Source organism: Mus pahari, chromosome 9 (assembly GCF_900095145.1).
Source record: "Mus pahari chromosome 9, PAHARI_EIJ_v1.1, whole genome shotgun sequence".
Lineage (NCBI taxonomy): Eukaryota > Metazoa > Chordata > Mammalia > Rodentia > Muridae > Mus > Mus pahari.
This window is the reverse complement of record NC_034598.1, coordinates 67,669,558-67,694,682: the sequence shown is the minus strand read 5'-3', so window position 1 is coordinate 67,694,682 and position 25,125 is coordinate 67,669,558. Positions and strand designations below refer to the sequence as shown.

Below are 25,125 nucleotides of genomic sequence, written 5' to 3'. Positions count from 1 at the left end.
TGTGTGTGTGTGTATTTGATCAGGAGATTTTTCTTATTCTCTAATGAGCTGTGGCTTGGAGCCAAGAAACAATCAAGGCTTTTGTTACACCTTGCATTTCTGGGTATTTTCATACCTTTTTTGAATATCATTTTGGGTCAGTCTGCAGAATACCAAACCAGACTATCTAAGGATGAAGTATTGTAGTGTAAAAGGATCTCTCCCCCACCCCACCCCCATTTCTCCCTCTTGCTAGTCTCTGTCTTTCTCCTCCTGGATTTTCTTGAGCAAGTGCTGTATACAGATCTGTTACCAAGGCGTTAGTAGGCCAAACATAAACAATGGTCATGTTCTTAGTTATAGTAGAGAAAAACCACATCATAATGTAGATCATAGATTGATTCTGGTATAATTTATTTAGCAAGAACTAACATTAAGGACATTTTCTTGGGCCCTACAAAAATGTTAAGCACCCCCATGTAGTTCCTAAGATTAGTCTCAAATGAAGAACTACTCATTTCTTTTTCTTTTTCTTTTTGCTCCCCCCCCCCGTGTGGAAATAACTTTACATCACTATCAATAACTTACTATCACTATTAGCTCTGCAGTGGCTAATGAAAGATGAAGTATTCGTGTTCTAGGACAGGGCTCCAGGAACAGCCTCGTTACTGTAGTCATCGTAGACTTAATTGTGGGACCCCAGATCTGTGTGCCTTAAGTACAGATAGGGGGCAGAGGGTGGAAAGGGAGATTATGAATCCCAAAGATGTACATACTTCGTGACAAGATCCTGCCAGCTTCAGAGAGGCCGCCATAGGCCAAGCAGAGAGGCCCCGGGAGAAGGTTCCCCTAGCACTTTCATTTTGGACTTGTAGCCTCCAGAGCTGCAAGAAAATAAATGTCTGTGGTTGCCTTCATACCTGTGGTATTTTGTTTTGGCGGCCCTGGCAAACAATTGCATATGTCCTGCTATGCTCGTGGTGGTAAAAGCAGCATCTCCTATTAAAAATGTCTACAACCACAAAACCTCAGTTTTAAGTTGTCCGTGAGGGGTCCTACTGTAGCCTAAGCCACCATCCAACCTGCTGCAGTATAGCCCACACTGGCCTCGAACTCATGTACCTCCTGCTTTTTCTTCTGCAGTGTTCTGGTTACAGGTGTGGGAGCCCATGCCTTGCTCGGTAGGCTGTTTTAGTTCTGGATTTTTTTTTTTTTTTTCCCATATTGTATATAGGTTTGGAGAATGACAGCAGATTTCAAGAGTCATGCTTTTTCTTGTTTGTTTTTTTTTTTTTCCATTCTTATGCAACTGTGTGTTGAAGGTTTAAGTGATGGTTATCTTACACCGTAGCTACCATGCTTTTCTTCACAGTTTACATAATGGCATATTATATAAAACGCCTGCCGGGCTTGGGACTCTGATGAAGCTGGGAAGAAGCCTGGCCTCCTAAAACAGTAAATACAGCCTAGAAGTTAAGTACTGGTTCCGGCAAGGTGGCTCTGCATTTAAGTCCCAGTCCCGTTGCTTATTAGTGATGTGACTCGGCCTGCTGTGTGGCTCCTTCTAAGTCTGAACAGAAGGATAATCAATGCCTGCTCACAGGGCGGCTGTGCCGGAGAGTTAACGCCCTGAAAGCCCTCTCAAGCAGTGTGCCGCGCACGCAGGCGACAGGACAGACTCTTCGTTGTTACCACTTCCTCCCCCCCCCCCCCCGTATTTGAGCTCATTTGAATAGCGTTTCTCTAAAAATCTCTTTCTTTGAATATTAGTTAATGCTTCCAAATCCACGACTGTGTGCTCGCCGAGCGCACAGCTCTCAACCCTCATCAAATGGTTGCTCAGACAGAGACTCAGAACGAGAAGAGAGTGTGGAGGGTTCAGCTCTAAAGAGGACACACAAGGTCTAGGGTCATGGAGGAAAGATTATGAACCGGAGGACAGCAGAGGACATCTGCAAATCAGCCTTCCGGACAGGGCAGGGCATTTGCATGCATGACCTGACAGCCGCTGTGGCTTCGTCCTCCAGGCCAACCAGGTCAAGTCAGTCGTGATTTTAATGTGCCTCAAGGTATTGATAGTTGACTGCCGAGGGAAGGAGAGTACACGTTCTTCAGATGGGGGCCCCCCAGAGGCTTCCCTGCTCCCGAGTATGACCCAAGTCCATGAGCATACGGACAGCACTGAGAATACATGCCACTGGAAGTCTTGGTGGGAATATAGGAGGAGTTGAAAGAGGAGGGATTCGAAATGGGATTGGTCAATAACCCATTACAGTCCTGGATGAAATTCTCAAACAATAAAAGGATGTATCCCTTAATTTGCCTTGCTTAAGAATGAAGGCTGCAGAGAAAGTTTCATGCTACCCGGCGAGGGTAAACTGATGACTCAGCATTAAGTAATAGCCATGTTATATCGTACCTAGAGAATGTTGGACTGGAAATTCCAGTTCCCTTTTCACTTCCCTTACGATCTGGTTCCTGACAGCATAGTAGGACACACAGTTTAGTCCTTTCTGACCTCAGATTCTCGGCTGGCCCTGCAGACACAGCACTCATCAAAATCCCCACTTCTAGGAGTTCTCCCAAGGGGTCAGTCTCCTAGGCTTCTTTCTCCTCTATAGTCAACGGGGTAAGTATCCAAAGAAGTGCTTGCTAGAGAAGCAGATGCTCTGTGGTATGTTCTTGGTCTCAGCATGGTTCAGGGCCTGGGAGAAGATTCAGCAAATGCAGTCCAGTCTTTGCATCTGCTGGAGGAGGGGTGAGAGAGAAGGGAGGATTTAGAACCATTTTCTTTCCCCATTATGATAAAAGACTCTGAAAAAGGGAACTTCAGGAAGCAAGGGTTTATTTGGCCCACAATTCCGCCTTGGCTGGTAAGTCACAGAGGCTGGAGCTTGAGAAAACTGGTCACGTTATACCCTCAGTCGAGAGCAGAGAACAGTGAATTAACGCATGTGTGCTGGTGCTCAGCTCTGCTCTCTCTGAAACAGTCCCGGATCTCCAGCGTAGGGAATGGTGCTGCCCACAGTGTGCAGGTCTCCCCACTGATGAAAATAACTCCCCAAACCCCACCTAATCTTCAACTCCTTGATTCTAGATTGTGTGAAGTAGTTTACAGTTTGAAACTGTCACAGGGACTGCATGTGTAAGTGAGCAAGGGGACATGACAACTGTAAAGTATCAGTAGGTTATCTTAATTGTGACATTGTTCCTTCATTTATTTCACATTGCTGACATACCCACTGGTCTGTAGCCTCTCTGGTAAATGTGAGTTTGCATTCTAAGCCAGTTGTGGTTTGTTTGAAACTGAGTAGGAGCACATTATTAGAATGAGTGATTGCTTTGATGGGGTCCCACTTACTTTCAGATGAATACGTAGGGGGACAGTGAGAGGAGAGTTTAAACAAGAGTAAAGCTTCTCCAGAGTGCAGGGAGAACAGCTGAGGAGAGACAGCATAGACAGCAAACCAAAGGGCAGACACCGCGCTTGCCCACAGAGTCCCTTTCCTGTAACGATTTCCTGAGTAATGCTTACCAAATGATGGTGTTCTCTCAAAAATTCTGCCCAGAGGAGTCAGAAGCTGTTTGGATTTGTTTCCAGAAGCATGCGTGTGATTGCAGGGTGATTGCTAAGCTCCCTCGGATTCTGAGCTGTCATTCCTTCTGCCCAAGTATGTATACAAATCATCCTGCCAGTGGGTTTTCCAATGTTTTTGAATCCTCAGCAAAACATACGGGCTTGCAGAAACCTCAGCGTGCGGTCCTCAGGCTGTTGGTTAGCCTTCTCTGTCTCCACCACATGGGCAATTCTTAGCTCATTCGCGAAGCACGCTCACAGTCCCTGTGACAGTTTCAAACTGTAAACTACTTCACACAATCTGGAATCAAGGAGTTGGAGATGACGCTGATGAGCTGGGGATTTCAGAACTGGGGATGCATCCGTGGGGGCGTTATTTTCATAGTGGGGAGACTTGCACACTGAGGGCAGCACCATTCCCTACGCTGGAGATCCGGGACTGTTTCAGAGTGGAGAAAGCTGAGCTGAGCACCGGTATGCATGCATTAACTCACTGTTCTCTGCTGTTGACTGCAGATGTAATGTGACCAGATTTTTTTTCCCCCAAACATTTTCACCCAAAATGGCAAGACTAGACTTTCTTAAAATTTCAGCACTTCTGAAGCCAATTGTAAGCTACAGCTTGACTTAGCTCTTCTAAGGCAACCAATGTATTCAACCAGTGTGATGGAGTGTGGCTCTGCAGTGACCACACTAACCACTTCCACTTGTGACCACAGGGAGTGACCTTTCTGTGTGCGCGTGCTGTGTGTGAGCGGCTGCAGGCCTGTTAGTCCAGAGAGTCCTCAGTGAAATTGCCTAGGGGGTTCAGAAGGAAATCTCTTTGTACAGAAGGTTTTGACTTTGTGTTTTGAAGCCCAAGGAAAGACTTAATTGGGTAAACATTTTATATTAAAGTCATTTATTTTTTATGCTAATACCTTAAGAAATACTAAATGAGGGACTATTCATTTATATCGATTTTTATTTATAAGGTTCTTGTTTCTTTAGGTATTGCTGAGTAGAGACTCAAGGACCCTAAATCAACCTTGGGTCAGTTCTCTACCTTTGGGAACATTAAATTCTTTTTGACTGAGTGGGGGTTAGAAACTGCGAAGGGAGGACTTGTCAGTGTGTAAACACCTGAGCTGGGTCTGTGGCATGCTCTCTACTCTTTGCCTTGTTGCAGGGATCGCAAGGCCAGTCCTGGGGAAGTGATGAGACCTTGTGAGAGAGGGTCAAACTGTTGAAGATTAAGAAATGGAAAAATTATTAAACACTTTTGGGTTCATGTGCAGATACTATCTGTGTGCATGTGTGGAGGCCAGAAGCCTGCGCTGGGATGGACTTCTTCTTCTGCCACTCTCCTTATTTTTTGAGACAGCCTTCAAGATTTTTGGCTGAACCTAGAGTTCCTTGATTTTGGTTGGAATGTCCAGAAAGGTTGAAAGAACCTCCAACTCCACACTACACCCTAAATACATACATACTCTCTTTCTCGTCTCTCTGTCTCTGTCTCTGTCTCTGTCTCTGTCTCTGTCTCTCTCTCTCTCTCTCTCTCTCTCTCATACACACACACTCACACACACACACACACACACACACACAGTCACACACTCACCCATCAGCTCCGCATCGAGGGTGCAAGTACATGCCCGCATATGGGGCTTTTATGTGGGTGCTAGGAACCTGAACTCGGGCTCTTGTGCTTGCACAACAGGCACCGAATCTACGGAGTCATTACTCTCAGAGCCGGGTTCTACATTTTGCATTGGAAACCATAGGATACACTTTCATTCAGTGAATTAATATGACGTGCCTGCTCTGTGAAGAACTGGACGTTGGTCTAGTGATTAACAGAGGAGTGAAGGGGCGGTTTCCTGTTGAAATGCATCGAGCACAAGTCTAGAAGTTGAAATATAGGAGCAGGACTGCTGGCAGCATGCTTCTGTGGACAGCAGTGGTCTTTGAGTTACAGCACACGGTAGTGTGACGTTGATGGAGTGCTGTGGACCAGTTACCAGAGTGTTCCCTGGGTGCGTCATTGCAAAGGGTGTCGGGGAGGTAGCTGGTGCTGTTTCCATTTAATAGATGAGAAAAGCCGAAGTGTCAGTTGGCTAGGTGACGTGTCCAGTCTACTAGGACATTCACAATAGCTGCTAAGTGTCTAGCTTTCACCATCAGAATAGCCAAAGAAAGGCTGTGTGTACTGGACTGTGTGAATATGGTCACGTTGAGAGCTAAATGCACCTTTAGGTCCATTGTCCTCTGTGATGGCCCTGAGTCTACTGCTTTGAGAGTGCATCTACCCTTGTGGAAGTCTGATGTTGACTTTCCACTGTGGGTGTTAAAAGCTGTCGGAGATGGACGTGAGGAGTGACTCCTGCAGGTGACATGCTCGCCTCCTGCTTCTTCCTAAGCTGTCTCCTTCCTTCTGGTGGCACCTACTGTGCTTCCTTCTCTGTTTGTGTGACTCATATTGAGGAATTTTGGCTTTGAAAATACCCAGGCTCACCTCCAACCTGGGAAGCACTGAGACAAGTCTGTTAGGTGGGAATGCTTGCCGTGGGTATTAACGTGCAGCGTATGAAGTCTGTAACACTGAAGAAAGAGGCTTCACCTAAAATCAGCAGTGCTCTAGAATCACCACTGCATTTAGTAACTCAGAAATGCCAGTGGGGTAGAAGTCAGATGTTGCTGGAAGACACCGTTAACAAAAGCATGTTCAGATATAATTGCATACTTAATGTCCTGCCTGTCGAGACTTGCTTCCGAGGAACTTGTCTGAACAGTGAAAAGAGAGGCACTGACCTCCCTCCACATTCCAAAACATCAGAAGGCAGTCGGGCCTGGTAGTGCATGTCTGTGATAACCAGCCCTTGGGAGGCCGAAGCAGGAGGCTTGTCAATTCAAGGCTAGCCTGGGCTACAAAGAAAGCTCCTATCTCAAAAATGAGCAGACAATGAACACACAAATAAACAAGCAAGCTTGCTGAAAATATGAACCTGAACCATTTCCAAAGGAAAATTGCACTCCTAGCACTAACGTAATTTTCGTTAGTAACAGCTCATTAGAAATACTATAAATCAGTGCCATTGCAGTCTTACGGGACGTCTCCCTGTCCAGACCTTCAGGACTTGTTTGGAAACTCTTCTACATTTATGTTTAATTCATCCTCAGTTTTCCAGGATGTCAACCTTACGCTGTTTCTGTTTACCGCAGAAGGGTCTGTCATGGCAGACCATAGAGATGATGGCTAGAGCCCTCTGCGCTGTGTGCCTGGACTGTCTAAGTTAATCAATTTGGATCAGTCTCAAAAGCTTTCAAACAAGGTGTTTCACCTTTCTTATGTCCCTTGGGTCCCTCTGCTTACCTTGTGTCCCTTCAGTATAGCCAGACTGGTGTCTTCCCTCCCACAGGTCCCCGTCATTAAAGCTTTCCACGTACGTTAGTGAAGAGTGGGAGCTGTGTTGTTACTGTCTCTGTCCTCAGTCGGAATTTGCTGTGAGTCTACCCATGACCCAAACTGTGATTTTCTTCGTTTCAATTCACCGATAGATAACCTGTAGAGCTCTAACCCTCTTTCGTAAGCGCTGAATGGTCCCCGTTTTACAAGGTTATAACCTATCAAGTGTTAGCCAGAATTTTCTCTGAATAATTTATGCATTTATTGAAAGATACCAAGGCATCCAAATGGGGAAAGTATGTCAGCTAGGGAAGATTTAGCAATGCATAATAAAGAATGGGACTGGCAGGGGGCTGGAGAGGTGGCTCAGCGGTTAAGAGCTCTGACTGCTCTTGTGGAGGTCCTCAGGGGACTCACTTTGTAGACCAAGCTCCCTTTGAACTTACAGAGCTCCACCTGCCTCTGCTTCCAAGGTGCCGGGTTTAAAGACTTGTGCCACCACACCCTTCTTGGAGATATCATTTTGAATTGATAAATACCCTGGGTGAACTTGAAGTGTGCTGGGCCTGCCACCAGTGTTACCCACTCTGGATTGGTCATTGCAAAATGATTCGTCATTATTGAAAAACAGAAACCAGTACAGTATATTCCAAGCCAATATAATAAATTTAATTTTAGTCAGGGTTTCTATTCCTGGACAAAACATCATGACCAAGAAGCAAGTTGGGGAGGAAAGGGTTTATTCAGCTTACATTTTCCACATTGCTGTTCATCACCAAAGGACGTCAGGACTGGAACACAAGCAAATCAGGAAGCAGGAGCTGATGCAGAGGCCATGGAGGGATGTTCTTTACTGGCTTGCTTCCCCTGGCTNGGGATGTTCTTTACTGGCTTGCTTCCCCTGGCTTGCTCAGCCTGCTCTCTTATAGAACCAAGACTACCAGCCCAGAGATGGTCCCACCCACAAGGGTATCTCCTTGTGTAAAGAAACCCCTAAAGCCAATAAAATTGTGAGAGAATTCTACCCTGCTGATTGAGATTCACTGATACAGTTACTTCCCTAAAGTGTGTAGAGAAAGGTAAAATGGGACTAGTCACAGCAACAGTGATCGTTGTCGTCATCAGCTAGCCTTCTCTAAGATTTATAGTAATTGTTAACATATTTAAAAGCCATCAGAGTTACAGATATACGCAAAGATGGACAGAGAGAGCTATCTATGTCGCTTATAGTCATACACACAGACAGGAGACAAAGTGACTCTAGTCTCAGTCTGTGCTACACAGTGGCCAGGATTTGTGCTGCAAGTGACGAAGCCATGGGCTCCCATCGCCTGCTTGGAGAGAACGCTGTGGGAAGATTTGTGTCACGAGAATAGACAGTTAAGCAGTCTCTGTTGTTAAAGGGTTTTTTTGTTTTTTTAATAACTTGGCTGAATGATTTGATAATTAGGGGAAATGCCATCTCATCTAAAAGCTACTCAACTCAAGTTTATTATTTTTGTTGAAACAGGTAATAGAGCTTTCTTATCATAGACTGTTGTTGTTTAGAGAACTTGCTAGAGTTTCCCTATGACAGGACACACTGACCATGGCTGAAGTATCTGTCACAGAGTCATAGGACTTCAGGGGTAGAGAAAGTGGTTTAAATTCAAATGAAACTTTATTTGTCTTTATTTCCTGTGCATGGCACTTGCACGTGGTGGCGCGCTGATGTACAGAGGCCCAGAGGACGATCACTCACAGGTCCTCTGTGTCATCCTGACCTCTAAGCTAGGCTGGCAGCCAGCAAGCCTGCAATGTAAGGTGCGTTCTCCTACAGAGATGCCATGCGTGGTGGAGTAGGTGCCCAGGCAGTGGGTAAAAAGATGGGCCTTGGGGGAACATGAAGAGTTTCAGTGTGGGTTACATTAGTTGCCTTCTCAATTTGTTTCATCTTGGTGACGTGTGATCAAGCATGTACCGGATTCTTTACTTTTGTTTTGGATTTGCTAGCGGGGGTGGGGATGGGGTAGGGGTGATCTTCAGTTACTAGGGGAGGGAGTGGCATGAAGGAAAAGGTAGCTGAGGTGCTGGGTCTCAGAAGAGAAATAAACAGACAAGAGCACATCCAGTGTTCTGAGAGCTCATGGCAACCTGCCCCCACCTCAACATTGGCTTTCTGTCTGTGCACACTTATGATGTAGGATTCTGACTTAGAGCTCTGATGCTATATGATGTGTCAGTGCTCAGGGGCTATTGCTGTTCGGATCTGGGGGAGGAGCCCAGTGGATGCTATCAGAACCGAAGACCACAGTGAGACTGCTCATTTTCCTTGGGTTTCGTTTCGCTTCGTCTCGTTTTTCTTTTCTTTTCCTTTCTTTTTGTTGTTTGTGTGTGTGTGTGTGTGTGTGTGTGTGTGTGTGTGTGTTTGTTTTTCAAGACATGGTTTCTCTGTGTAACCTGGCTGGCCTGGAACTTGCTTTGTAGACCAGGCTGGCCTCAAACTCACAGAGCTCCACCTCCCTCTGCTTCCTGAATGCTGGGTTTGAAGGTGCGGGCCACCACCGCCCGGCCCTCTCCCTGAATCTCTTCCTCCTGCTCCCTGGCCTCATCTGTGCATTGAAGGGTAGACACTGCGTCAGAGTGCATTGCCGTTGTGCCGGGAAAGCACTTATCCCTCGTGTTTATCGAAAAGAAGTCTTTAAAAGGAACCTTAATGATAAATACCTTTAATTTATAGTTTAAAAATGATCATAAATAAAATGGCGACAGTGTCTCCCGATCTCACGCTGGAGCCCTGCAGCCTTCTGAGCGGGTTTGTCCCCCAGCGCTCCCAGAACAACCGAGGTAGAGGCCTTCACTACCCCGAGTCTGAGTTTACTCTTGAATCTTGTTGGCTTTGTCATGAACCATGATAGTCTCTGTTAGTTTAAGGAAAGCTTTTCACCCTTAAACCCTTAAGAGTCGTTTCCTGTTTAGGACTAGTGGGCACTTTTGTGTCACTTGTTGGGTTTCTTCTGTTGACGGTGGCTTTTTTCTTTACCTAGGACTTATGTTTTATTTTCTGAACTCAAATGATGGATTTTGTTACCCCATTTTCATTCCCTGCTCCTGTTCATTTGGACTTAATTGCTATTCCTGAACTCCCCTCCCAACCCCTTCCCAAATTTCGGTCCTGGGTTGATGTTCCCAGTCCTATAACACCTTTCTGTTCAGACTTCTCCACTCATCGCTGTTACAGTAGCACAGAATCATCGTTTCTCTCATGCGAGTTCTCGCCGCCTGGTCCACTGAGCCTCAGCTCAGTCATAACTGTGTGAGCATTCTGCTGCTTCCCAGAAGGGTCTTAACAAACTCTGCCACCTCAGCCTGCCTGCCCCTTTCGCCTGTCCACCTGGTCTGCTGGCAGACTCTTATTTGTTGACAGACGCCTTTCCAAGTCTCTCCCAGTCCACCTTACCCTTGACAAGCTCACTGCATCTTCCTCCTTACCATGTTTTCTCTCCGCATCACACAGTGCCCTTCATGGTTTGCCCAGTGAATTGTCCTGATCTTGCGGGTAGCTCCTGGTGTCTTCCCTGCCATCGTGGGTTTTTGGTCAGTGGTCTTTGTGGACAACACCTACAGAGATGACTTTGGATCTCACAGAGAACCTAATGAGGTCAGCGTATGGGTTAGATGTGTTACTCTGAGAGCTCATAGCCAGGGCCGTAATAGCAGAATAGACAGGGATTTGTTTTGGTTTTGTTGCCTTGCGGCAGGTTTGGAGATAGATAATTGCCGCTGTTGAGTCAGCTCTTTAGCAACCCTCCAGTAAGAGCCTTCAGTATGCTGTTCTCACCCTGTGAGATTCACCCTTGTTCAGATCTGTGCTTCCAAAGTACAACCCATCTTCCAATTATTAGTTGTTCCAGAGCCCTTCTTAACTCCTGTGTGAAAATATTCTTTACATTCTCATAGGCAGTGTGAAGGTAGAAGACCTCATCTCTCACACACATACAAACACACACAAACACACACACTCCTTCCTTACTGAACTATAAATTCTATGCTTATAGTGTTGCCCTGTGCAGGATGCCCCGCTTAAGGCAGCACCGAGTTTCCACGTTGAATGAATGGTGGGGAATGAATGACTCAGGTCCTGGAGACTTGTCATTTGTAGTTAGACCTTTGAGAAGAGATCTGTGGCTCCAGGTGAGACTCTAAAGGTGTTAGATTTTAGCAGGAAATGTAACTTTTAGGAATGGAATATATGTATCGCTGAGAAGTCAGTTTCTGACCACGCACGGGTTGCCTTTATGGCTAGCAGATGTGTTTTCATACGGGTAAAGCGTTCTGTTACTTACGCGGGTAATGAGACTGGTGCTGTTCTTTCTCTCAGTGCTTAGATGAGTACGAAGATGATGAAGCGGGACAGAAGGAGCGGAAGCGAGAGGATGCCATCACACAGCAGAACACCATCCAGAACGAGGCTGCGACACTCCCAGATCCAGGCACGTCCTACCTGCCCCAGGTGAGCATTGAAAACAACCAGAAGGCCCAGGCCATTTAAATTGCTCTTGATCCCCTTTCCGGTCTCGTTTTTTGGGAGCATCAGGCCTGCTCAGTCATTTCCTGAGGGTTTAATCACTGATCTCCTGCTACCCAAATCCTTACTGACTTGATCATTGTTTGGTTCTTCATACCTAAGGAAAGACTATTGACTGGCTGGCTGGTTGGCTGGCTGGGTTTAGGTAGCATCAGTTGTAAAAATAACCAAGAAAAATGGTAACCTTCTAGTTACTAAAAAAGTAAGAATTAAATGGTTCACCCAAGTGTCCCGTTCTGTCCTAGGCCGACTTTTGGATCACAACTGCATAGAGAGTAAAAAGGTGACCTGGTTTCTCCAGCCAGCTGTTGAGACGTGATACAGCATTATACACAGTGTAGTGCTGTGAACAGTGGTGTGTTGAGAGTTCCCAGAAACACTTGCATTTCTGTGTAGTTTAAAATACTTTGGAATGCTGGAGAGAAGGCTCCGTGGTCAAGAGCACTGGCTGCTCTTCCAGAGGACCTAGGCTCAATTCTCAGCAACCACGCGGCAGCTCACAACTGTCTGCAACTCCAGTTCTAGGGGACCTGACACCCTCACACGGACATACATGCAGGCAAAACCCAAATGCATGTAAAAAAGTGAAAATTTCATAAAGTATAAATACTTTCTGAAAAGTCCTTCTGGAAGAAAGGCCTAATTTAGTTTCATTGCTTACTTTGACTTATGAAGCAAATCACTCCATAGAATATTTTTTACATGCTTCTGATGAGAGAATCCACTGTCCTGATGGGTCTCCCATCTCTGGAACCAGTTATGTTAAGTGTGTTTTGGAAATATTATTGCTTTGCCTACCCTCCCCCGTCCTCCCTCTCCATCCTCTCTCCTCAGCCCCTCTCTATTTCTCTCCCCACACTTGTGTGTTCCTGCCCAGGCCAGAAGACATATAACTCACCTCAGATGCCGTTCCTCAGCTAATGTCCACTTCCGTTTGAGACGGGTCTCTCGGTGTCCTGGTATCCGCCAAGTAGACTTGGCTGTCTGGTGTCAGCCTCGGGGACCTGCCTGTCTTTGCCTCCCTAGAACTGGGATTATAAAAGCATGCACCACCACATCCAGGTTTTTCAGTTTTGAGAACAGGGTCTTGCTGTGTAGCCTAGGCTGGCCTTGAACCCCCATGTTGCCATGTACCCCCAGGTTGGCCTCAAAGATGTGATCCTCCTGTCTCTGCCTTTCCGGTGCTGTCACCACAGACTGTATCTCAAGATTACCATGTCCTTCCAGAGTTCCAGTCTCCCTTTCCCTTCGCTTCCCTCCTTTCCTTCCCCCTCCCCTCCATTCCTGCGTAGCAAGGATGACCTCGAACCTCCGCCCTTCTCTCCTCTGACAGCTGAGCGCTAGATCCGCAGGTGTACAGCACCGTGCCCAGCTTTTGCTGAGGTGGTAAATGAACCTAGGCCTTTGGGCTTGGTAGGCAAGCGATCTACCAAATGAGCCACATCTCCAGCCCCTAGACTTGATTTTCTACATGAATTTTATTATTACATGACTTTATAAGGCATTTCAGAGCACTGCACACAGCCTTAACTGACAAAAAGATTAAATACATAAACTGTCTTAGTTAGAGCTTTATTGCTTCGAAGGGACACCATGGCCCCAGCAACTCTTACAAAGACAGACATTTAGTTGGGGCTGGTTTACAGCTTCAGAGGTTCAGTCCATTATCATCTTGGCAGAAACCATGGTAGTGTACATGCAGACGTGGTGCTAAAGATGAAGCTGAGAGTTCTACATCTTGATCCTAAGGCCACAGAAGGAGACTATGTGCCTCACTGGCTGTAGCTTGAGCATAGGAGACTCATCACAATCCCCCACGGTGACACACTTCCTTCAGGAAGGCCACACCGACTTCAATAAGTCCCTCCTAATAGTGCCACAACCTATGGGCCAAGCACTCACAAACGCATCTATGGGAGCCATTCCTTCAGACCACCACACATACCTATCTGCTCTTCTGCACCACTACAAAGACATTTGACGGAGGGGGGGAGACTATTTTGGGGTGGCTAGGAAACACAAGGGCAAATGTCTTTCTTCCCAAAGGCTCAGGTCACTGACACAGAGATTCATAGAGTGATGGGGTTCATCTCACCCCCACCCCCAGTCCTCCAAGTCCCTGTTACTGTGAGTGCTGACCATCATGGCTCTGTGGAAAATAGAGCCCTGTTATAATACTAAGAGCACTGTTGTGGCTGGCTGGTCATAATCTAAAGTACCTCTGTACTTTGTGTTGAATCAAATCGAAATTAAACCTGATCCGCTTTCAATGATGACTTCCCACACGAAGTTTGGGGAGGTTTAACTCACTGGTGTGATGGAGAAAATACACCATTTCAATCGAAAGTGTAGACCTGTTTTTGTCCTTGCGCTTCTACTCTGGCCAATTTAAGGAGGAAGGCATACTAACATAACCTCAGACGGTGTCTCTAGACAGAGGTTGATTTCTTTCTGTAGGACAAGGCTGTCCGCTGCAGTCTAGTTATTTCCAGTGTGTACACACTAACATGGACTTCGGGCTGAGCTGGCCCTCAAAGAGCTCGCCGCCCTGACACATCTGGCTTCATTTAGCTATTCTGAGCTCTTCCCAGGCAGACTCTTTGTTTCTTCAATTTCTGTCTGTCTGTTTGTTTTGTTAGTAATTGGGATCAAAGGTTGGTCGCTTGCTGGTGACCTTGGCTTTGCCAGGCTGATTGCTTAGCCTGAGAGTGAAGCTGTCCCCTCCACAGGCCTCCCTAATCACCTCCTCAGAGGTGCCAGTGGGGACTGGAAATACTCTGTCCCCATAGTCGACATCTCTGAGCTACAGTCTTACTGTGCCGTCCCTGTTACTCCTAAAGGACAGTCACGGCTCCAACAGCTACAGGAGTGATGTGGGGGAGGAAGGAGCGAGAAGGGAACAGAGCATCTTCGGTTGTTTTATTTTAATAGACAGAGAGTAAGGCCGCATCTCAGCATCGCCTACAGATCTGAGCCGCTCAGGGAAATAGGTCTTTTGAAGCGAAGACTGCAAACGCAGTCTGGGTTTGGCTTGGCAGTGTGCTTTGTGAGTGGATAGAATATTTTACTTCTGGTTTAATTTTTTTTTTAATGTAATTCATATAATGGTAATAGAAAATGAAGATTCAAACTCTTTCTTATTTGTAGATAATGGCTTCATACAGTTTTTAATCGTGGTCATGCTTGCCTTTTAAGTAAACATTTTTTGATAATTAAATTTAGAAAATCATAGAAAATTGAAAAGGTGCAAGATGTGGTTGATAAATTCATTTATGGTCTGCTGTTTTCTATGAACTCTTAGATCTTTCTTAATTTTGAAGGTGTATGATCACGTGGCCCAAAAATTTAAAAGACATAACAACAATGCGTGGTTTAAAATTTGTCAACTACTAAGATGCTTTCCTAGAAGCAATCAGTGTTTCTTTTCTACATGTAGCTTCAGGACTAACCTACAAATGAAAGCTCTCTGTCTGTCTGTTCATCCATCTATACATGCACACACACACACACACACACACACACATCAGTCTCTTTTTGAATATGAAATGTTCTTCAAAAATGGGCTGCTAGAGGCTTGTTCCCACAGCAGCGATGAGTTGTGACTCTGATGTCACCAAAGGATTGTCCTGTTGGTGGATAGGTGATTTAATGGTATCAGTGAGATACAGTTTCTAGTCCTCAAGGAGCCATGTCTTCAACTACTTTGAAGTAAGCAGCTATGTTCTCTTCCCATGATGCTCTGCTTCACCACAGGCCTACAGCAATGGAGCCTGCCCACCAGGGGCCCACGCTTTCCGCAGTGCTGTGAGTTTAAGTCACTGCCTCTGGAGTTGTCAGGTATTTGTCACATTAATGAAAGGCCACTTACCACCATTGTGCCTGTAGTCCACCAGGGCTGTTTGTATCACACTTTTTCATCTGATACCGTAGACAGACTTCGGCAACAGTCCACAAGGGGCATCCGTATTATTTTTCACACATACAGAATATTCCGTTTTCGATTACTCTAAGGTTGTTTATCTTTTTTTTCTATTAAAAATAATGCAGTATTGGAAAACCACCTTGAAACTTTGATAAAACCCTAGCACTGGAATAGCTCAGTGTGTGTTTGGATTTTTTTTTTTTTTTTCTTGCACACAGGGTTTCTCTGTGTAGTCCTGGCTGCCCTGTGTCCTGGGACTCACTCTGTAGAACTCAGAGATTCACCTGCCTCTGCCTCCCAAATGCTGGGATTAAAGATGTGGGCCAGCACCACTCAGTTTGTGTTTGGAGTTTTCATATTTCTGAACCTTTTTTTTTTTTTTTTTTTTGATATTCAAACCTTTCAAGTCAAATGTGGTTGCACATGTTGGTAGTCTTAGCAGACTAGAGGTTCAGGGCCAGTCTCTATCCAGACGAAGTTAGAAGCCAGCCTAGGAAGCAGTGGACCCTGCCTAGAAGCAGGCAAGCAAACAATACAACAAACCTGTTTCAGTAGCAGAGAATGTTCTTTCTAAGCATTTAATTAATACAAATTAGCCATCAGTGCTAATCATCACTGGTTAAAATCTTTTACTCTCGTAAGTAACAGTAATGACAACTGTATATCTTAAACCATTTGTTTCGAATTCTTTTCTTTGAGTAGATTCACAGAGAAAAGCTTTTGGATGGAAAACGCTCACAGCATTTCCAAGATTAAAGTAACCTGCTGCATACTGCCTAAGTCACTTGCAGGATTTACCTGTTTGTCCTCAGGGTCATCTCCTGAGTGGACATTAGTCATTTTTACTCCCAAATAGTCTCCGCTCAACTGAAAAGTCACAGGGACACACAGAAAACGTTCTATGTCTACTGCTGTTTCTGGAATACTTTGCTGTTTTCCAAGAGCCAGTTCCGCTGCAAGACCACTTCCCTCACATTCATACCTCATTAAAGTTATTCCAGTGGCCCCATTTGGGTGTCCCAAGGCAGAGCAGAGGAATCTTATTCAAAATTGCATGCTGCTGTCATTGCCTGGGACTCTCCCTCAGTCTGAAAGCGCTCTGTAGCCTTTCCCGACCTTTCCCATTCCTGCCCTGTTGGAAGACTTTAAAGACTGCAGATGAACTGAGGACATGGCCGACATTTTGGGTTGTGCCCTGTTTACTTGCAGGAAGCTCGAGTGTGTAAAAAAGCCAAGGAAGTCTCCACTAAAACTGCTGGTAGCAAGTAGGGTTGAACTTGATCCTGGTTTTGGAAGTCCCAGGGACTATGTAAGTAGATCCTTAGAAAAGCCCAGGTCTCTTACACAACAGATTTCAAGTCTACTTTTCCTGACGTAATCTTCCCTGCAAGGGTAGAGTGTACGATGCTTCAGGGAGGGGGGAAAGACCCGTGCAGTGCTGCAACGATGTTGGCAAAGCACAAACAGTTTCGTGTAAGTTTAAATAAAACTCTTGATTTGTTGGAAGGTAGAATGGTCAGTAAGGAAATCTCGCAAGCACAGCCCTCAGAAGCCGAGGCGGTTGAGGTCCTGCGGTGTGTGAACAGATGGGAATCAATGTGAAATCAGATCAGAGAGATACAAGCCCAGGAAGGTTAGTTCACATATAGAGTGCACTTGTCAAGTGTAATGTTAGTCACTGGTAGTTATGAACTGAGGTCCCTCATTATAAAGTTAGTGAGAGCCTTTGCTTGGGAATCTTTTATGGTCATGGCAATGACATTTCTAGGTAGGAATTCAAAGGAAGGGGTTTCTATTTTATTTATGTAGAATTCCAATCTTATGTGGAGGAACCGTGAACATGCCCCCCCACCCCGGTCTTATAAAAGAATCCTGTTATGCTTACATGAGTAGCTAGAGTTTGCAAATCTGTTCTTTCCTGTCTCCCCCCCCCCACCTCCCCCAGGAGATAAGCATGCTTTTATAAATAGAGAGTCCGTTTAATTACTGCATAAAAGCAAAGACTTCACTTTAGACGATGCCTTTTTAACAACAGAGGGACGAGGAATGTCTTAAACATTTGTTGGCCAAGGTTTTGCTGTTCTCGCTGCATAAACAGCAGCTGACAGCAAAGCAAGGGACGTTGACTTCACATTAGCCACCACAGGGGACATCTGCAGAAGCAGCTCTGAGTTCTGTTCCCAGGGCCAGGCCCACCCAGACACTCGAAGATCATGCCACCTGGTTATTTTCACCCCTAGTAACTTTCTAAGGGCTTGTTTTTTTGTTTTGTTTTGGTTTGGTTTTTTTATTGTTTTAGTTGGTTTTTTTTTTTTCTTTCCTGGATCATCAGACTGTTAGGAAGGTGATTTCTCTAGATTGGGGAGGGGGGGGGACAGGGACCAACTCTCCAAAAGATTTTATTTTACTTAAGAAACTCCTATGCCGCCGGGTGGTGGTGGCACATGCCTTTAATCCCAGCACTTGGGAGGCAGAGGCAGGCGGATTTCTGAGTTCGAGGCCAGCCTGGTCTACAAAGTGAGTTCCAGGACAGCCAGGGTTATACAGAGAAGCCCTGTCTTGAAAAAAAAAAAAAAAAGAAACTCCTATGCCATCAAGAAAAAAGATGAAGTGGACCGTGTGTGAGGCCAAGTCTAACCAGTGATTTCCCGGCTGCTGTCTAGTAAACTGTCCCTGTGGGACAGTTCCACCAAAGGGGGGGGGGACAAAAAGGAGAAGAAAAAAAGAAAACAGAAAGAAAGAAGCAGTTAAAATGATGGTTTATGCTGTTTTAATGAGAATTTATTGGGGATAGTTAGTGCCTATGGGAGAAGTTGATAAGGATTTTATATCCTACCAACTTTACATTGCAATCCTGCTGTGTGCATTGCTCTGCCCTCTTCTGTCATGTAATCCCACAATACAGTGGGCGGTGCTGCAGCTTCCTGTTAGGGCACTGCAAGAAACCTGAGCCTAGAGTCTCTGATGCCCAGTGGCGATGCCCAGGGGAGATGCCCAGTGGCGATGCCCAGTGGCGTGTCTGGTTGGGAGGTTGGAAGGCGCTCTTTCTCCTGACGGTGGGCTGGACCGTTGCCCAGGTCGCTATGACGTTAGTCACTGTCAGTCTTCAGTGTTTGCAGTAGAACTGGCTGTCTTATAAAGTGAGCTCATTATTTCATTTTAAGGACCTGAGATTCTTGAATTATATAATCTCCCTTAGACTTAACACTGTTACCAGTTTTAAAAGGGCCTATCACTTAAGTTTGATGTATTTACAGCCCAGACTTATCAGTTACTGCCTACTTATTTGCACAGTAATTACCCACCCTCATAGTTAACGTTCAGAAGTCCGTCTGTCTCCTCTTTTTTTATTTTTGTAGCTTAGGGTCATCGCAGAATGTACTTTAATCATGTTTTATTTTTAGCTATAGTCTTTAAAAACTGTTAATTTCTGCGTGTATGTTGTGCGTTTTTAGATTTTTTTTTAATTTTTGATTTTATTTATGTATGTGTATGTGTGCATCTAAGTGCCAACAGGGGCCAGAAAAGGGTGTCCACTCTCCGGGAACTGGGGTGATATGGGTGGTCGTGAGCTGCCGTTTGGGTGGTGGGATTGGGACTTCGGACGTGCAGAAGCAGCCAGTGCTCTGGACTGAGCCACCTCTCCAGCTCAGTTCGTTTGGGGTTTTTTGGAAGCAGGGTCTCTCCATGTATTCCTGCCTGGTTTCAAGCTCACAGAAATCCTCCTGACTCGGTCTTCTGATTCTGGGGTTACAGGTGTACGCCACCACCAGCCAATCCCTGAGGGGAGGGGTTGATTTTTGTTGTTGTTGTTGTTGTTGTTTGTTGTTCTGTTTTGTTTTAATGAGAACATAATGAGAGACAGAGAGAGAGTGTTAAGCCTACGGTGGTTGTCAGGTGCCTAACAAGTTGACCGAGTGCTTGCCTAACATTCTCCAGACCCTGGGATCGATCCCCTGCGGGAACCAGGGTGTGTATGGTGATGTACATAAATAATGCCGACACTCAGAGGTGACAGGGAAAGACCAGTTGACCAGGGCCGTGCAAGTGTGAGATCCCTAGCTGATTCCAAGCTAGCCTTGTAGATGTGAAACTCTTAACTGAAGAAGGAAGGAAGGTAGGGAGGGAGGGAGGGAGGAAAGAAATGTGTTTTTTAAGTGCTTTTCTAGACTTCTGCTGGAGGGATGGCTCAGCCATTAAGGGCTAAGCTCATAACCAAAATATTTCAGTATTAAACTTTAAAACACAGTTGGTTTGGGCTGAAAAGCCAGGTACAGGTTCTTTTTGTTTGCTCGGCAGTTGTGCCCTGTTAAGTCCAAGCATGGCTGCTCTCCACAGCTCCCAGGCAGGCTCTGTTCCACCTCCCTGCAGGCTGTCGTTGTGTAGTGACATGCATGCACAGCTGACGTCTCCTATTTTGCTTTACAGGACCCGTCGAGAACAGTTCCAGGCAGATACAAAAGGTAAGAATCTTTGTGTCGGAACTTGCAGGCTCGAGAGTAGTGCCTGTCCCACCTTAATACTGCATTCTTAAAAAAGAAATTCCTGGGCCTGGACAGTCAGCAGTTAGCAGCACTGGCTGCTTTTCCAGACATCCTGAGTTCAGTTCCCACCATGGTGGTTCACAACTATCTCTGACTCCAGTCCCATTTGACTGTACGCCCATGGGATCTTCTGGTGTACATGCATGCAGACAGAACATCCATATGTGTAAAATACATACTTAAATAGATCTTAAAAAAAAAAACTTTAAAAAATAAGAAAGAAAAGAGAAAGAAATTCCCTCATAGACAGAGTTGCGGCGCCTGTCAGTCATAGCTTGTTTCTGACCTATTCTGGATGTGTGGTTACACGCTGACAATACAAGGCAACCAAATGGAATGACAAAATGCCATTAACTAGAAGTTTGTAGAGGCCTGAAGTTGATGACTAGAACCAGCCGGTCCGAGGCAGGGGTGGTGGGGATGGAAAAGCAGAGGTGGAGGTGGCATTGGCGAGGTGGCGGTGGCGGTGGCGGTGGCAGTGATGATACAAATGACACATGCCGGGACAGCAGTTGTCTCCGAGATCTGGTTCGCAGATGCTCATCTGGCTGTGTTCTTTGTCAGAGCTGGAGTCAGATTCTCTGTCTATCTTACAAGGGCACTAACCACACTGTGAGGGTGGCCGCCACTAGGCCCCCACGTGCACCTATTTAATAGGTCTAAGACAGTTATTTAATAGGGATTCTGAGCTTTAATACCAAGCAAGCACTAGTAAAATGTGATTATTTTAAATTTTTTTATTTATTTTTTTTTTTTGGTGGGATTTATGATAAGGAGGAGGAGGGGAGGACCTGTGTAGAGGAGCTGAACCCCTACACTTCTCATTCTGAACCATAGAACGCACTCTGTGTTTGCTGGAGCTTGTATGTGTCTGTCTTTATGTGTGTCTGGTGAAGCACACTTCTTTAATCTAGCACTGAGTAGCATCTGTGTACCATGAGTAAATGAACCCAGACAGAACAACTTTTCTTTTGCCAGACCATGGCCAAATTAGCTTTAACTTGACTTTTTGCTTTTGTTGTTGTTGTTTTGTTGTTGTTTTGTTGTTGTTTCCAGGCAGGGTTTCTTTTTGTAGCCCAGGATGTCCTGGAACTGTAGCCCAGGTTGGCCTTGAACTCACAGAGATCTGCCTGCCTCTGCCTCCCAAGTTCTTGGATTAGAGTCATGTGCCACCATGACCCTGTGACATATTTTCAAATTTAAAAAAAAAAAGTTATTGTTTGGAAAACAAAGATAAAATGTGATAATCTATCAACTATGTTAAACAAACTTAAATCTAGTCAAAATTTAAATTATAAGCAGCACTTTTATATTTGTGGTTTTGAATTGAAATAAATGATAGAATACTTAGGGTTGTTTTGTTTATCTTTTGTTTTGTTTTGTTTTTGAGATTGTTGTTTCAAAATCATTTTTTTACCTGGGGTGGGGAGTGGAGGCTAGAGAGATGGCCCAGCAGTTTAGGGTGGGGCTTGCTTTTGTAGAGGGTTAGAGTTTGATTCTTAGCACCACAGTAGGCAGCTCTCAACTGTTGGTGGCTCCATCACCCTCCTTGGGCACTGCCCTTATGCTGTGCACACACACAACACACATCCATACACACAACAGGAACAAAAAATAAACAGTCCTCCCCAAAGCTGTTACAATGTTGCCATTTTATCCAATTAGTAAGAAGCTGTTTCCCATGGTGTGTGGTTTTTTTTATTTTTTATTTATTTTCAAAGATTTATTTATTTATTTCATGCATATGAGTACACCACCGTAGCTCTCTTCGAACACACTAGAAGAGGGCACCAGACCCCATTGCAGATGGTTGTGAGCCACGATGTGGCTGCTAGGATTTGAACTCAGGACCTCTGGAAGAACAGTCGGTGCTCTTAACCGCTGAGCTATCTCTCTGGCCCGTGTGTTTTATTTTTAAGGTCTAAAAACCATTGTTTTCTCTGTGATACGTTCATCTGCATACACATTTATTTTAGTAGCCTAAAGCAAGCGGCTTGTTATTTTTCAGCTTTCAAAGATTTAGCCCTGTTTATTATTGCTAAGCATACTTTTAAATAGCCTGAGAGTACCAAGGAAATGGCGAGTTTGAGGCTAGCCTGAGCTAATAGGAAGACCCTGCTTAAATGAGTCAATACTGAAATTTAAATTTGTAATAGTTCTTTTATTGAGTTGTAATGAGTCTATTTTAATGTAGTCTAAGAAGCTCTGAACAGAGCCCAGACTCATATCTGAGATTATCCATTCTTTATCTCCTGGGGTTATCTTACATAGTCTGTCAACAGTTCATTACTCTCCCTAATCTGTCAGCAAGTTGTAGCAGTGATTAGAGAACTGGTGTTTCTTGACGAGGGTGTCTCTTGACAAATGGGGATGACAGAAATGAGGAATGGCCTAAGAGATAAAACATTGGTATCACACGTTAGACACGGCTCTCTATAAACTAAATGACTTGTTCAGACACACAGATGGCAATAACTCTGAAAAGTCTTCAGGGGTTTCAAGTCTCTGGTCCGGTATGCACTTCTCTCTCCCTAGTTACAAATGTCAGGAATGCAGGGTTTTAGCTCGGTGAAGCACCAGGCTGGCCCTGCAGTACTTCTACAGTGCGGGGGACCCTTGTTCCTCTAGAAAGTCCCGTACATACTATTCTTGATTTTTAATTTCATCCATTTGGAGATGAGCAACGTGACATTTCTGATGCTCCGTTTAGGAAAGATGGATCAACGGCAGGCGGCAGGCGTTTGGGGTTTTCCTTTCCCAGTGTGTAATTCTGTCAGTAGAGGGTTTACTTGGTGAGGTTTCCAGTTCATTGGTTAAACTTTGGAGAAAGAGAGGTTAAGTCTGGAAGGATGTGGTGAGAGTGGGAGAGTGGCTATCCTTCCACCTTTATTTGGGTACCAAGGGTTAAAGTCGCATGGCCAGGCTCGGGCAGCATCACAGCTTGGACTGCTTTACAGAACGATTTTCCTTTGACCTCACCATGGAATTCGGAGATGATACCCCAGTTGCAGCCGTGTATGGTGAGATGGTTTAACCACTGAGCCATCATCCTGTAGGGCCTCTTTTCTGCCTTTTAAAGCAGTGTGTTTTTCTTAGTGAAAATGGGACACATACAGAAAATTGGTATTAATAAAACGCAATCCTAACATCTAAACCAAACACTACTGCTATCTTTTTTTTTTTTAATTGCTGATTCATTTTATAAATGGCTTTTCATCTCGTACAGACGGCAGTAGATGCGCAGTTAGTTCCACAGCCCCCCAGCTCTTCACTGTAACATGGGTGTCTGCAACTTAATTTTCAGTCCGATAAACTAGGACTGCCCTCAACTGCGTCATCTCTGCCTCTTCAACACACACAGCACAGGAGTACACAGGAAACCCCACTACCTCTGGTTTGGGAAGCCATGGTTGCTTTTTAACTTGAGGAAAGTGTGACTGGGATACTGTTTTTTAAAGGCCAGCCTTCTCTTTAGAGTCAGCCTTCTCTGATGTAAGTTAAAGCCTGCTATGGAGAGGAGATCCGTCTTATTGATGGTTAGGGGACAAATTTGCCCTTCATCAGAATTCACATTCTATGTGCATATAGAAAGGCACCCACTTTCCATTACGTGGGAAAATGCAGAGCACAGCCAGGTGTGTGCTGCCCACGTCTGTCAGCCAGCTCAGTGTTAGCAGCAGTCTGCTTTCCCTGTGGGTGGCATAACTTCCACGGCTCCCCCACCCTCCTCCTCCTCACACCCCACGGTGAATCACGAGCTATGTGTCGTTCTTGTGATTTCCGCTTCCTTAAACACCCGTCGCCATTCTATAATAAAATGCCATATTGATGTTTTTTTTCTTGAATCTTTAGCATATTTAGTGCTGTGGTAATGTTTCTCTTTGGTTCTTTTCCCCACCTTTAAATGTGTCCCTGGAAGTAGTTTTTGGGATCAGCTCCATTTTCTCTATAATCCTTCTGTTGGTGTTGAATGGTTTTGTATCATGCGATGGTTTCCGCAAGCATACACTGAGGTCCAGAAGCCTTACCTCCGGGCACATGCCTTAATAAACTAAGTCTATGCCTTTGTTTGTGTGGGAGGACTTCTCTTATATAGGATAAATGTTTTTGATTTGAGATACTCTGAACAAACCCTTTTTTTTTTTTAGGTTTAAAATTTTTATTTTGTGTACGCCTGTGCATGTGTACCACCATATGCACGCCTGATGCCAGCAAAGGTCAGGAGAGGTCTGTGCGACTGACCCCACAGAACTGGACTTAGATGGTTGTGAGTCGCCATATGGATATTAGGAACCAAATCTGGGTCCCCTACAAGAGCAACGGGTGCTCTTTACCACTGAGCCAGTCGCCCTGCCCTGGGACAAATACTCTTTGCTGGGGGTGAATCCATATTCAAACCTCTTTAATTGGAAGAATCTGATAGACATCCAAAATGACAGATACTCATATATCTTCCATTTATTTTTTTAATTAGATATTTTCTTCATTTACATTTCAAATGCTATCCCGAAAATTCCCTACACCCTCCCCCTACCCTGCTCTCCAACCTACCCACTCCAGCTTCCTGGCCCTGGTGTTCCCCTGTACTGGGGCATATAATCTTTGCAAGACCGAGGGCCTCTCCTCCCAATGATGGCTGACTAGGCCATCTTCTGCTACATATGCAGCTAGAGACACGAGCTCTGGGGAGGGGGGGTGGTACTGGTTAGTTCATAGTGTTGTTCCACCTAAAGGGTTGCAGACCCCTTCTGCTCCTTGGGTACTTTCTCTACCTCCTCCATTGGGGGCCCTGTGTTCCATCCTATAGATGACTGTGAGCATCCACTTCTGTGTTTGCCAGGCACTGGCATAGCCTCACAAGAGACAGCTATATCGGGGTCCTATCAGCAAACTCTTACTGGCATATGCAATAGTGTCTGGGTTTGGTGGCTGTTTATGGGATGGATGCCCAAGTGGGGTAGTCTCTGGATGGTCCTTCCTTCTATCTCAGCTCCAAACTTTGTCTCTGTAACTCCCTCCATGGGTATTTTGTTCCCCATTCTAAGGAGGAACGAAGTATCCACACTTTGGTCTTCCTTCTTCTTGAGTTTCATGTGTTTTGCAAATTGTATCTTGGGTATTCTAAGTTTCTGGACTAATATCCACTTATCA

At 45.2% G+C, this 25,125-nt stretch overlaps 1 protein-coding gene across 1 annotated transcript in view; it reads left to right on the top strand.

Annotated features, from left to right (window-relative positions):
* The window catches only part of Pawr (pro-apoptotic WT1 regulator), an 88,078-nt gene that overhangs the window by 42,503 nt on the left and 20,450 nt on the right, over positions 1 to 25,125 (top strand). The window contains exons 3-4 of the mRNA XM_021205413.2: positions 11,302 to 11,433; positions 19,859 to 19,893. Of these exons, the coding sequence (XP_021061072.1) occupies positions 11,302 to 11,433; positions 19,859 to 19,893 (167 nt within the window). The remainder of the gene's footprint in view (positions 1 to 11,301; positions 11,434 to 19,858; positions 19,894 to 25,125) is intronic.